Source organism: Struthio camelus, chromosome 1 (genome assembly GCF_040807025.1).
Source record: "Struthio camelus isolate bStrCam1 chromosome 1, bStrCam1.hap1, whole genome shotgun sequence".
Classification (NCBI taxonomy): domain Eukaryota; kingdom Metazoa; phylum Chordata; class Aves; order Struthioniformes; family Struthionidae; genus Struthio; species Struthio camelus.
In genome coordinates, this window is record NC_090942.1 from 15,703,007 (window position 1) to 15,717,443 (window position 14,437).

The following is a 14,437-nucleotide window of genomic DNA, read 5'->3' on the forward strand; positions in this document are numbered from 1 at the left end:
ATTAACAAGCTGAACAGCATCAATTAAGACTTTGTCATGTTTAGACATCTACAGTTATGTCCTTTCATATACAACCACTGTCCATGCACCTCAAAGGTATTTACAGAAACCCAAACATTAGCAGTTATAAAATATTAGCTTTGGTTTCTACAGTATTTATGTGAATTTGGGACAGTACTCTTGAAGTCATACACTGCACACATACACACTCATATTTGTTAAGTCACGAGCTTATAGTTAAGTTGTACGCTGTTTTATTGTTTGGAGATTGTTCCAAGCCATTAACTAGTAACATTACATTAAATATGGGAATAATGTCCTTCTAGACAAGACTTGTCAGTAGATTTTTTGCTACAGTATGAATGAAAGTTCTACATATGATAAACATATGATAGCTGCAACTCTGACAGAGCTCTAAGTTTTACTCAGATGACTTTCATAAGGTATCAGTCATAGGAAGAAATTGAACAATTGCATTTTCTTTGGAGTTTCATATGTCCTAGTTGCATTTACATATCAGTTTTCAATAAAGGCTTGTTAGAGCTAAGTAAGCCGCAGTAACAACCCAAACACAGTTGCTCTCCTAACCTATCCCTTCTATGACACTAGCCTAAGAACACTCTTGAAGGGGGTCAGCATTTAGATAGTCTAAACATTTTGCTCTTCAAAACTTGTAATAAGAAGCTGTACAACTTTGAAATGCATAACATATTGCAAGATAATAAATGCTTCAATTGGGATAGCCACCAAGATCTTGTGTCAAATCATAGTACAAATAAATTTGTCCAAAGCGTTATCAATTATTACTGAAATAAAACCTAAAGGATCCATACTGTCGGCAGCGTGATGCAGAAGTGGAAGCACGTCAGAGTATCACTTTGTTTTTTATATTCCTCTTGGAGTTGGATATATTCCTGAACTTTGAGTTTTGTTTGTTTGGTTGTGCAAGTTGGTGTCCTTGTATACAAACCAAATATTTCCTCCCCACAGAACCATATTAAGCAAACCAAACACCTGCAGGTTACGGAAAAAAAAAAAGAAAATAGTGAGAAGTTTGAAGACGACTTCAAAAAAAGCCAGAAGCGGCAGCTATCTTTGACATCCCTTTCATTTGGGAACAAGACACTTATTCTAAGTTTACTATCTGACTTCCAAAGAAGTCTGCTAAAATAGCTTGTAACAGGCTTTAGAATTTTTCTAATTTCATGCAAAGGACAGAATATTCAGTCTCCTAGTCAGCTCTGCACATGCACATCCAGACCACATGACCAATTACTACTGGGCTGATGAACAATCAGTTTTGACAAGTAGAATTTACTGGGAGGAGCATACAATGAGCCTCATTTCTCCTGCTCTGGAGGAGAGTTCTTTCTGGGAACATAAGCACCCTATACCAATCACGGCATTCTAAGGAACCTCTGTTTGAGGTGTGGAAAATTCTCACAGTTGAGAAAAGGCCAAGTTTGACAACAATAGGCAGAGCAGGGAATATAGTTTTTCTGCTTACTTGCAACACTCAATAAGCCACTTCAGTGGCTTTATACAGTAATATATTATAAGGGGTTCTTAGCTCCAGACAGAAGTAATATGGGAACTTAAACGTGTCTCTAAATACCACATCTAACAGCTCTAGAAATAGATCCTAGAAGTTGTTTTTGTTCTTTTCTTTGAAGAAAGTTCTCTTAAAAAAAAAGATATTATTTCGGTCAGTGATCCGCCATAATATTACTGGGCCTAAATGACTAGTAACGCATAAAGCGATCTTAAAAAGCAACACGTGACCAGTAATAAACAGGAATCTCAGTTGCCATAAGCTATTTTACACCATATGGGTACAGTAGATGCATCATAAAACATACATACCACTGATACATTCAGAGTTCCCATGCTAGTTACAGAAGCAAAAACACAAGTTGTTCCCGGGGCTTTGCAAGATTCAACTTCTTGAATAATGCTGGCACCAGTGGTTATTTTGATGTCAGTAAGTGCCTTTGCCCAAGCAGAAGTACTGACCAGCCACAGAAAGGCTATTATGACAGTGATAGCCAAGTCCTACAGAAGAGAAGTATTCATCATTAGGTTAAAAATTATGCATGACTGTACACAAGAGGCAGAAACAGTACCAATTACACAATCAAAATAACCACAATCAGTGCTAATAAGCACAAGCACATTTTAGACACTGACAATATTGTAATTGCAACCCAAGTTATAATCTGTGTTGATAATCAACTACAGAAAACTGTCTGCCTTTTGCATCTGTCAAGCATAAGCAATCTTATCCTTGAGAAGAAATTCCATCGTAAATCAGATGTTTAACATTTATGGTAAAAAAAAAAAAAAAAACAAAAAAACTAAGTCAAAGTTTGGCAAAGCAGGGATAGATGGGGAGGAAGAACACAGAGGATTTAAATCTGGTTGGCTGGTATGCTCAGATTTGGTTTCAAAGGTCTCTACGTCTTTTTCTCAGCATGCTCAAGAATGTCCCATTCTTAAAGATGCTGGTGAGGGCTTCAGTATTTAAGATGAAGGAACTGTCTTGTGACTTTTAGTCACTTTGCTCACTGCATCTGCACAGCAGGTGCTTTACACAGGGGGTGTTTCCAGAGCCTAACAGATGACGCTCCCCCTATGGAATAGTTGTATATTCAAATGCATGATACAAGAAGTTGCAGTGAGGACACCATTCACCTGAGGAGGTGAAACCTCATTCCACTTTTTGCTTCAATAACTGCCTAAGATACAACACTACAGATGTTCAAGGACTTAAGCTCCCTCTTCTGCTCAAGGGCCATAGCCACTAGTCTCAAAGACTTGCACTCACATTCCTTCTACTGTTTCATGAGTTAGTTCAGATACTCATGTTAGCAGTACTTCTCATCTCTTTGTGGTTTTAAAAGAGAAGTCAGTAACATAGTTTAGTATTACTTACAGTCAGTGGAAGCTTGCTGTTGCGCTGATACACATGCATATATCCAATATACACCACAAGGGCAGCAATGCAGTAGAGGAAAACCAACACTGCAAGTGTAACAAAGAACTGTGCAGAAGAGGAGAAGTTGCCCACAAGATAGAAGTCGGTCCAAGTACCACCACAGCGTTTTGGATCTGGTGCACTAAACATAACAGTATTCAACCTGGAAAGATTATATCTCATGTAGTTAGAGTTTGCCACACAGTGGAAGTTTCATACAGTCACGCTTTATAATAGTGCTTCAGATTCTAGTTGTGTGAAGTTACTCTATAAAACTATATTTGAATTACGCAGTTGTCATATAATACTAAGATACGTCAAGATCTCTGAAGATTGTTCCACCTCCTATATCAAAATAGGCAACAGCAGCTTCAAGAGAGAAATCTTGATCTTATGTCTAGAATAACTGGAGAAAGAAACCCTGATTTGGAAATAGACTTAATTAACCAATTAAGTTAATCAGAGACCAGAGACTGGCAGTTAAGCAGATTAGGGCTTATAAGGCACTGAGTTGCATCATTAATTACAAGCAAATGCAAGCCCTGAACCTCCAAGTACAGGAAGTTCAATCCAATCCTGCAGGTCACTGAGTGGGCAGCACAGAAGTGTTTCAGATTCCCACTCTCCTCAAGTGCTGCTACAATGCTCAACTTCGTGTCTGAGTTCTGTACTTCTGTAGCAGCCTTTACTAGTTGCCATCTAATTCCTCTTATATTGTTACACCTGTGCTTATTGAATACAGAGCCTGAGCTCATTTTGACTGTGCAGCTGCTAGATCAAAAAGGAAGCCTTCCTCCTTGTGCTCAGAGAACAAGAAGTTGGTCCATTTTTCATCTCTACACCTTTCTACCTGTAAGACCACTACAAAGGCAGAAGAGTATTCAGTTACTGTGTACCCAGCACCCTTGCCAACATCCTACCAGTATAAGCTGAAAAGCATATTTTCCCATTCAGTCTTTAAACAAGGTTATTATACCAATGGCTCATCCATTGGAATCTTACCTGGGCTGCCAACGCAACTATAGTTTGATGAATAAAGAAGCTATTACGATTTTAATTATATTATTTAGCTTATCAAACAATCACTTTCTGTAGCATTAATGCAATGCTAGAATATAGCTTAAGGTATAGAGATAGAAAGCAGCAATATATCCTATTGTCATACCTACCAGCTTCTTTTTATAGGGCATTGACAACCACAATGCTTTGGAAAAAGTACAAAATATTTACATTTTTGGCTGCTGTGGAGCAAGTCAGGGGTTTCACACTTTTTTCAGAAATATATATCTAAAAGTAAGTATCCATAAGAGAGGGAGGGAGGGGAAAGTATATATGAGCAACAACTGAGAAGGTATACTCACCTGAATGGATAAGCAAAAACAGCTGTAACTGTTTTGTTTACCACTCCCTTACAGGAAACTAGAAGGGTAGTTTCACCTTGAAAGCCTCCACATGTGGCAAAAGCAAAGATGGAGAAGATCTACAGAAATTTATACAGGAGCATATTAGTACAACAGCAGCCCCTAACCATTGGTCTTCTAGATTTTTTTTTCCCCCAATTTCTATAGATATGCATTTCTTCAGGTTAATAGCCAGCCCATTTAAGACTTATTTCATACCCCAAAACATCTGGAAGAAGGAAAAAAAACTTGCCATGCCACATACAAACAATTTTAATATTCCTCTAAGAAGCTATATTCCAACAGTTAACTCTATTCACAGTCATTCACTGAAAACACTGTCAAAGAGCAGGAATAACCCACCCAACCTGGATGTTTATCCAGTCATTAACCGGAGCTACTGCTCTCATTTCAGGGGAAAGCAGCTGGATTTTAAGCACTCCAGCAGAGCGCCAAGGAAACAAACACAACTTTTTAGCTCAAGTAACTAGCAAAGGCAAGGAATAAGTGAAGGACTAAGTTAGCAGCAGGAAAGCATTAAGTGACATTGGCAGAGGGAAGAGCGCACTGAGCTTTCATAACCCCAAACACAATTAAAAAAAGCCAATTATAAAGTTTTTTAATTTACATTTTTCCCAGCTCTACAGTGAAAGTATTTTTTCTGTTTTGAATGCTAGCATCAGAAACCAACACAGTACTTCTTGCAGTTATTAAGCAACACCTTTTCAGAAGAAGCCTCAGACATCCACAAGTTTGCATTAAGGCAGCTAGCAGCTACACATGCTCCAAGTATCACACATCAGATTACTGCAGACCCACTGATTTCCAGGAGAGCAGGCTTGTTACACAGGTCTCTTGGTAGCTCCTGCTTTCCCTTTCTTCACCAGCAGCCCCCCCATTCCCTATGATGAGGGCAGACCCCACCACCACTCAGCAGCACCAGCCACTGTGGCAAAGCCAGTGACAGTACACATACTAGGTGCACTTGCAGAGCTGTCCCCCCCACCCCCAGAGGGCCTGGCAAAACAGCAGCCCCAGGCCAAACAGCCACCATCTGCAACACAAGACAGGGACAGGGCAGCCTGCCAGCGGGCTCCTCCTTGGGCCTAGCTGGCTACAACACACCAGCAAAGCCAGGCCCACACCTCAGCTGGGCAGAGCCCTGCTGCAGGCCCCCAGAGGGCAGGACACCCCAACAGGCAGCGCTCAGCCCCCAGGGAGGGACAGGGCAGGAGGAGACACAGCCCCAGGGACAGCCAGGCTCTCCCAGAGCCTCTCCACTCACCCACTCGAGGACCTTGATGAAGCCCAGGGGCTCCAGGAGCAGCCCGAGGTCCACCCGGAGGCCAAACATCCTGAGAGACAGCAGACACCCACAGCACACTACTACTGCTTCCACCACAACACCACCACCCCACACAGCCCTACCAGCCCCACTGAGCGACCCTATAGGGGCAGCCCCACCCTGCCCCGCCCATTACCCCCCTCTGGGGCTGAGTGGCAGCTCCTGGCCCCGCCCACTCTGTGTGCAGCCATCTTGCTGTACAGCTGCTGGAGGGAGGCTGGTGGATGGGGGTTCCCCCCAGCAGGGGGACCTGTGTGGGGGTGTTTGTGGGTGCCTGGGCCCGGACTGTGCCCAGGAAGTGTCTCTGCACTCAGAGGGCCGAGGAAAAGCTTGCAAGCCCCAGCTTTGGCCATTTTGTGAAATGTGGCAGCAGCCGTCAGAGGACAAAATGGGTGTGCTTGGCTGATGGGGGGGGGGGTGAAGCGAGATTAGCGCTCCTGCTGAGGAGCCCTCAGCCCGTGTCTCTAGACAGCTTTGGGGGCTGGAAGGTGCTCCTGCAGCGAGGGCATGGCCCATGATGTGAGGGCTGCACTTCCTCGCGGCTGAGACTCACGTGAAGCCAGCATGCTGGGAGGGATGGAGGTGGCAGGCAGCCCCAGTGCCAGAGGGAGTTGCGGCATGCTGCTCCTTGTATCTCCTGCCTGGGCTTGCCAGGTGCCGTGTGACACCAGGCTGTGCAGCACCCAGTGGATGGCTTCAGTTTTACTTAGTTCTGCAGCTAAGAATAGCTCACTGCGAGGGTTTCTTGTAGATAGGAATACCCTGTGCTGTGCCTTGATTTGGGGTTTAACAATCCTCAGAACAAGCTAACACAATCCTAATAACTAGCTAAGCAGAAGGACTGAAAAAATTCTTATGCAATGAAAATTTGCTAAAATCTTTTTGACTTTTTTTTTCAAGCTTTAAATAATTTTTGTGATTGTGCTCTATAACTCAGATTTTAATCTTCTGCAAAACCAAAGAGCTAAAACTCACAATGAAAAACAGTCTTGAGGCCTGCGAGAGAGGCCACCCTCTTGTGAGGCCACCTCCTCCTGTGACTCACACAACTAAGTGAGGAAGTGGTAGACTGGTTTGGCAAGTAAAGAGTACAGGGTCTTTCAAGGACAGACCTTGAAAATAAGAAAACGGGGCAGAAGGAGGCCAACCCCAACAATCTGCACACAAATAAGGAAGTGCCTGCAGGACAGCATTATGAGTGAAGCTCTCATACCTTTTCTTGGAAAGCAGCATGACTATGTGTCCCTCTGAAGAGCCTGTACACTAATGTACATGCAGTCTGGGGAACAAAAGAAGGAATTAGAGGTCTGCATGCTGTTGCAGAGCTATGATCTCATTGAGATCATGGAGGTGTGCTGGGATAGTTCACACAACTGGAGTGCGGCAATGAACAGGCTCTTTAGGAAGGACAAGCCAGAAAGAAAAGGAGGGGTAGTTAACCTGGGAATGCTTGGATCTCTGCCTAAGGATGGATGATGAGCCAGCTAAGAGCTTATGGGTTAGGATTAGCAGGAAAGCCAACATGGGTGACGTTTCTGTGGGTGTCTGCTGCAGACCACTTGCTTAGGAAGTAGATGAGACCTTCAGCCGTCTGAAAGAAGCCTCACGTTTGCAGGCCCTGATGCTCATGGGAGACTTTAAGCACCTCAATGTCTGCTGGAAGGGCAACACAGCTGGCCACAAACAATCCAGAAGACTTCTGGAGGGCATTGATGACAACTTCCTGACACGAGTGACTGAGGAGTTAACAAGGGCAGGTGCTCCACTAGACCTGATACTTAAAAACAAGGAGGAACTGGTCAGGGGTGCGAAGGCCAGAGGTAGTCTTGGCGTTGAGGATCCCGAGGGAAGGGAGCAAGGCATAAAGCAGGGTCACCACCCTGGACTTCAGGAGAGCAGACTTTGGGCAGTTCCGGGACGAGCGTGGAGGAATCTCGTAGGAGATGACCTTAGCGAGAAGAGAGATGCAGGAGAAGGGATTGGTTCCCAAAGATCACCTCCTCCAAGCTCAAGAACGGTCCCTGCCAACAAGCAGGATGTTAAGCAAAAGTGGCAGGAGGCCTTCTTCATGTGACGAAGGAGCTCCTGACTAAACCGAAACATGAAAGGGAGCATACAGGAGGTGGAAGCAGGGACTATAGTGACACTGTCTGAGCGTGCAGGGATGGGGTTAGGGAAGCCAAAGGCCACCTGGGGTTGAATCTGGCAAGGGATGCGAAGGGTAACACAAAAGGCTTCTACAGGTATATCCGTAGCGGGAGGAGGACTAGGGAGAATGGAGGCCCACTGCTGAAGGGGGCAGGGGACCTAGTGGCAAAGGACATGGAAGAGGCCAGGATACTCATTGCCTTCTTTGATGTTTACTGATAAGACTGGCCTTTGAGAATCCCAGGCTTCTGAGACTAGTGGGAAGTTGGGAGCAAGGCAGATTTAACCTTGATAGCGGAGGATCAGGTGAGGAAACCTTTAAACAGGTTGGACATGCATCCACAAGTGCTGAGGGAGCTGGCCCATGTCGTTGTGAGGCCGCTCCTGATTACCTTTGAAAATCTTGGCAACTGGGGGAGGTTCCTGAGGACATGAAGAAAGCAAATGTCACTCCTATCCTCAAGAAGGGCAAGAACAAGGACATATGGACCTACAGGCCAGTCAGCCTCCCTGAGAAGATGATGGCAGATAATTCTGGAAGCCATTTCCAAACACATGAAGGACAAGGAGGTAATTGGGAGTGTTCAGGCTGGATTTATGAAGGTGAAATCATGCCTGTACTAACCTGCTAGCCTTCTACAGTGAGGTGACTGGCTTGGTGGATGAGGACAGAGCAGTGGATGTTGTTTATCTTAACTTTAGGAAGGCTTTTGACACTGTCTCCCATATGACCTTCATAGACAAACTAAAGTGCAGACTAGATCGGGGATAGTGAGGTGGACTGAAAACTGGCTCAGGTGGCAGACTCGCAGGGTTTTGATCAGTGGCACAAAGTCCAGCCAAAGGCCACTCAGTAGTGGTATATCCCAAAAGTCTGTAGTGGGAGCAACACTGTTTAACATCTTCATTAATGATGTGGACAGAGTGATTCCTCAGCAGCTTTATTGATGACAGAAAACTGAGAGAGTGGTTGTTAGACCAGATGGTTGTGCTGCCGTTCAGAGGGGCATTGACAGGCTGAAGAAATGGGCGGAGAGGAACCTCATGAAATTCAACAAAGGGAAGTACAAAATCCTGCAGCTGGGGAGGAATAACCCCATGCAGCAGTACAGGCTGGGGGCTGACTGGCTGGGAAGCAGCTTTGCAGAGAAGGAGCTGGGGGTCGTGGTGAACAAGCCAACAATGTGCCCTCGTGGCAGAGAAGGCCAACAGTATCCTGGGCTGCATTAGGCGGCGTTTCCAGCAGGTCAAGGGAGATGATCCTTCCCCTCTGCTCAGCACAGGTGAGGCCTCACCTGGAGTGCTGTGTGCAGTTTTGGGCTTCCCAGTACAAGAGAGACATGGACATACTGGAGCCCAGTGAAGGGCCAGTGAGGTGATTAAGGGACTGGAGCATCTGTCATGCAAAGAAAAGCTGAGAGAGCTGGGACTGCTTAGCCTGGAGAAGAGAAGGCTCAGGGGTATTTTATCAATGTGTATAAATACCCCGTGGGGGAGAGTGAAGAAAATGGAGTCAGACTCTTCTCAGTGGTGTCCAGTCACAGGACAAGAGACAACTGGCACAAACTGGAATACAGGAAATTCCATTTACACATAAGAAAACTTTTCTAGTGGGGGGTGGTCTAACACTGGAACAGAGAGACTGTGGAGTCTCCATCCTTGGAGATTTTTGAAACCCAACTGGACATGGTCCAGGGCCACCTCCTCTAGTGGACCTTGCTCTGAGCAGGGGGGGTTGGGCTAGACAATCTCCAGAGCAGCCTGCCAACCCCAACTCTTCTGTGATTGTCAGAGTCAGACAGGTGTGACCCAAGCTGTCCTTTTTTGCAGTGGTCACTGCACCCCAGGCAAGAGAGGTCAAGATGCCCATAAGGAAAATATTGTCCACTGCAGATGTTGTGAGGGATAATTTTTTTCTACCCATCTCACTTGATAGCTCCCTGTGTTTTTTGGGCCTTTGCGAGCAATAGGAGATGGCAATTATTTTGATTTTCCTGATGGGAAGATGAAAACAACAGCTTCTGTTGTGGAGTGAATTCTCAGTTACAACAAATCACCACTGATTCATTACAAGTCCTCTTAAGCCTTTAGTGGTAAATCTTCTCACAGATTTTCCTGGCTGCTGTATCCCCTGCCCTCCTCACCTCCATTGCTTTTGGCCTTGTCGTGTCACAGAATCACAGAATAGTTTAGGTTGGAACACATCTTTTAGGTGTCGCACATCTTTTTTCCCTTACAAAATAGGCAGATGCATCAGAAATTCTGTCAGGAGATGCTGACCTAGCAAAGTAGGGAAGCAAAGCAAACCAGAAACAGCAGAGAAGACAAACACAAAGGAAGTTATTAAGGAAAAATATGCAGCTGGGAAGTCCTGTGCAGGACAGGATATGGCTTTTATGCTTCTTTGCCGGTGGCTGAGCAGGGCTGAAGAGGGCACTTGGAGAGAGATGCTGTCAGCCAGTCCTGGCCTAGACGTACGCAAGCTCTAATGCTGACAGATGTTGGGCAGGGAGTAGGTACAGTTGGGTGCCAAATGCCCTGCTGGATGGCCTTTGATATGCCAGAATAGTAACAGCTGTTGTTTCTTTGTAACTGTTTGCTAGGGAATCAAAACCTCTCTTTTCCTTGTACAGACTTTATAAAATGTTTCTGGGTATTAGCTATATGTCCCAATGGCTTGCATTTTCTTCAGAGCTGCTAACTACTCAGTAAAGACCAACATGAGTCCTGCAAGTCTAGGCAACATGGTTCATTTCTCCTCCTGCCCAGTATGGGTATGCAGAGATAACATATTGAGAAGTCTGCTCACCACAAACTGTGCGCTCTCTCAACCAACAGAAAATGCAAGGTGATCAGCGCTTGCTCAGCTCTCAGTGAGAGACAGAGGAGCTTCTGCCTGCGTGCCCTGCCAGTCAGAATAGCTGTACTGTGAGTGGTTGTGCCAACTTGCTGAGAGGAAGAAAAAAGTAGGTGAAACTCTACTGTGAGGATTTGATTTGCCAGTCAAATTATTGACAGGATAATGCAAACGTAGAACGTTGCTGTGCAGATGCTGTGTCCTGAGAAAGTTGATCTCAGCTCTTGGGACAAGTAAGCACTGCGAATGCCATTTGGGATTTTCCTCTAAGTTTGGTAAATCATAATCCTTAAGAGCTTCCTCTGCTCTGTGTCTCAGTCTTGGTGTACCCCAGTGCTGAGCAGCTGTAATTATTAGGCTTTCCTGAGTTTGAAATATTTGTCTCTTTGACAGATGTTACTACCATGAATAAGTCGCAGGAAGCCGGCCAAGGGTGGTAATACATGGGGAAGCTGCCAGGTCAGGAAATGCTTGTGAGAACGGTAGCAAACTGTCAGTCTTTCAACTGTTCTGGTGTTGCACTGCTATAAAATGTTGGTAGCAGAGATAGGACAGTCTCACACAATTCACTTCTCTGTTCACAGAAAAATTTCTACCTTAGCTTTCTGCACAAAGAGTAAGAGGGGTACAGAGGCCTGCCTGCTGCTGTGGGTTCCTGGAAGCAGTCCAGAGTTTAAAGCTGTGAAAAGGATGGGTCTTGTCCTTTCTTTCACTGCTGCATTACAAATACAGCTGGCTGCCCAGCCTGGCCACCTCCTCTCTGACTGGTGGCTTCTGCTTCGTTTTCATTTGTGATAATGAGCCTCACCTAAACTGCACACACAATATATAGTAAATCCTCAGTTGTCAGATTTTGCTATGCCGGTCCTTGAGGGTTATATAAACTCTTAAACTGAATAGAATAGGATCCTTTAAGACATGAAAATTCTGTTTTTGATGCCTCAAAACAAGATGAATTCATATCATTGGTTCTCTTTATAGCAGTATCTTTACACTGCTTTCAAATCTGATGTAATTGCAGGTTTACCAACTTTATTATTAAGAATGTGTTATTTATGTGTGACCTTGCTGTTAAGAACAATTTACAGTTTAGTAACAAATTAATTACAAATGAAGACTGGTTGGCCTACATATGAGAAAGTCCCAGGAATATGTGTGTATGGGTACAAAACAAACTTGGTGCAGGGGCAGTGGCGTGAAGGGTGAGAACGCCTGCACAGCGAAGGCTATGTATGGAGCCTTCCTTGGCAAAGTGAGTCAGTCCTGTGAGGACAGTAGTGCTCAGGGAGCTGAGAGCAGGGCTGTGGTGCCAAGCCTCCCAGGACTGCAGCTGAACAGATAGGCATGGTCAAGCATATTCTAAAACTGATTTTTAAATTGTTGTATTGTCTCATTTCTGTCATAGCTATAGAGCACTCCCAGATGTGTGCAAGCGTTCTAAGCAAAATAAAGATTTTCTGCTCCTCAGAGCAGTCTACCGAAACACTCCCCATGCTGTCAGAAGTCATAGCAGAGCATCACAGGAATGGGAGCGCCCAGGATAACAGGGTCTGCACCACCAGTCTGCTGAATTGTGTCTTAGATTTGCACCTAGAGGTGACAAGATTTGTGGTGGGCTGGACCTTCCGGGTGTGCTCCAGAGCAGTCTTGGATACAGCCTTGAGGAAGCGCTGCCTCCTGCAAGCACATGGCTCTGCAGAGCCATCAGCCCTTTAGCACCTCTGAGGCAGAGCTGTCCGTCCAAGCCTTCGTCCTGTGGCTTTGAGGGTGTTTTAGATACGCTGAGCACAGGCTATCTGAGCACCTCTGAGATAGGGTCTAAGACAACAAAACTTTATTTCATTAACTAATATTGCAAGGGAAGAACAGTAATCCATGATTCTGGTGTTGAAATTAGTCCCTGTTAAAACCAATGTTGTCAAACAAGGGTTACTAATCAGGGAACAAGACCACAGCAAAACTGTACAAGTCTGCTGGGTTTTTTCTCACAGGGATATTGCAGTGGCAGAACTCAACCGCTGTTTGGTTTGGCCCGTGCAGATCTTGCGGCGTCAGAGTCCGGTGGGGGAGTCTGTGTGGAACTGACAGAGCTCTTAACCTTTTTTTTTCTGTACTTCATGGTGGTATTTTGAAAAGTACTTGGTGTAGATTTTGAAAAGGCCCTCCAATCTAAGGATCTGTCACAGTTCAATGTCATTTCACCTTGAATTAAGTGAGCAGTAGCAGAATTAAGGAAGTATGCCCTATGGGAGACTATCTGTGCTCCCTGCTGGCCATATATTACACGCACCTCACAAAGAAAACAGTCCAGACAAACAGTATTGTGGGTTCAAGCCATCTTAATTAGCTTAACCGTCTTGAACAGCCAGTTCCTGTAAGCAGTAAAATCGAAATACAGAAAAGGGACAGGACAGGATAAAAAGATGGAGAATGTGTTTGGTCATTGTCTCCGCCACATGCTCCATGCCCAAGAAAAACTGTTGCATATGTGTAAGTGGCATTTCAAGTCTTGTTTCAGTCTAAAAGAACAAAGCAATCCTGCCCCCCCCAAACCGCCTCCACATCCAATACACCCTGGTATTTCGTTTTTCATGTCTCTGTCTTTCTTACACCCCATCTTTTACTTAAAATCCCATAAGCAGTGTGTCTCTGAAAATATATACAGGCGTTTGTCTGACTGCTCCCCTTTTCCACTTGTCAGTTAGCTAAAAATATTTCATTACTTAAAGCATTCTTCAAAAGTGCTCTCAGCCCTTGACTGATTTTTTTTCCCAAAGACTTTTCGGGTCTCAGATGTCTGGTAGGGAAGTGATCAGAACTACATACAGTATTCCAGCTGCAGGCTCATTAATTCAAAATTGAAAAAGGCTCTTAATTTTTCACTCCATATAACTTATCTCTCCGCTGGGGTTAAAAGTATCTTGGAACGTTTTTCGCCAGTGGATTGCATTCCAAAATGATATCAGACATTTTAAATATACATCGTGCCTCCACAGGGCCAACTTCATAAACTGCAACCAAGCCTGAATCACATCTCTGCGAGGAAGAACTTCAGCAGGTAAACTGTAAAGCACTGTTTAAGACCACTATAATAAGTGAAAAAGCCCACCACAGAGAAAGAGAGTTATTTTGCTTAGAAAATCAGCTTAGCTTAGAGAGAAAGTGAAAGAAATATAAAAATTATATAACAAACGGAAGAAAGGAGAAATTGGCAATAATGAATATAAATTAGAAGGCAGACTATTGCAGAAAAGTGATAACGAAGCAAATAGACCAAGGGACCAAAAAACGGTCTGTAGACTTGCAGGCAATAGCAATGCATTTTTAAAGCACAGGAGAAAGAAAAAGGTTATACCAAAGTGAAAAGACAGAAATGGTGGAAATACCAACTCAAAAAAGGCAGCAGTGACCAATATTATATTCTGTATTTGGGAAAAAGCAGGAAAGTATTAATACGCTAATAATGTAGTAAATCCTTTCCACTCCAGCAGGGCTCAGGGGAATGTTGAGTCCCATCTGCTAAAGGTTTTGTGTCAGCAGGTGTCAATACCCAGCAACCGCAGTTTGGACAGGGCTGTTAAAGGAGCTTTGTTGATCTTAATAGATCTTTAGAGATGATGTCGTCCATCCCGCCTGCACGGTCACCTCGAGCAGGCTGCCTAGGACCATGTCCAGGCAGCTTGTCAATAGCTCCAGGGATGGAGACCCACAAC

At 44.5% G+C, this 14,437-nt stretch overlaps 1 protein-coding gene across 1 annotated transcript; it reads right to left on the reverse strand.

Annotated features, from left to right (window-relative positions):
• Positions 1–237: 237 nt before the first annotated feature.
• On the reverse strand, positions 238–5,782 carry SYPL1 (synaptophysin like 1). Its single transcript, XM_009666004.2, has 5 exons — positions 5,660–5,782; positions 4,336–4,454; positions 2,933–3,137; positions 1,864–2,052; positions 238–1,014 (listed from the first exon to the last, which is right to left on the reverse strand). Exons 1-5 carry the CDS (start codon positions 5,726–5,728, stop codon positions 886–888), a joined length of 711 nt encoding a protein of 236 aa, XP_009664299.1. The 5' UTR covers positions 5,729–5,782; the 3' UTR covers positions 238–885.
• Positions 5,783–14,437: the final 8,655 nt, after the last annotated feature.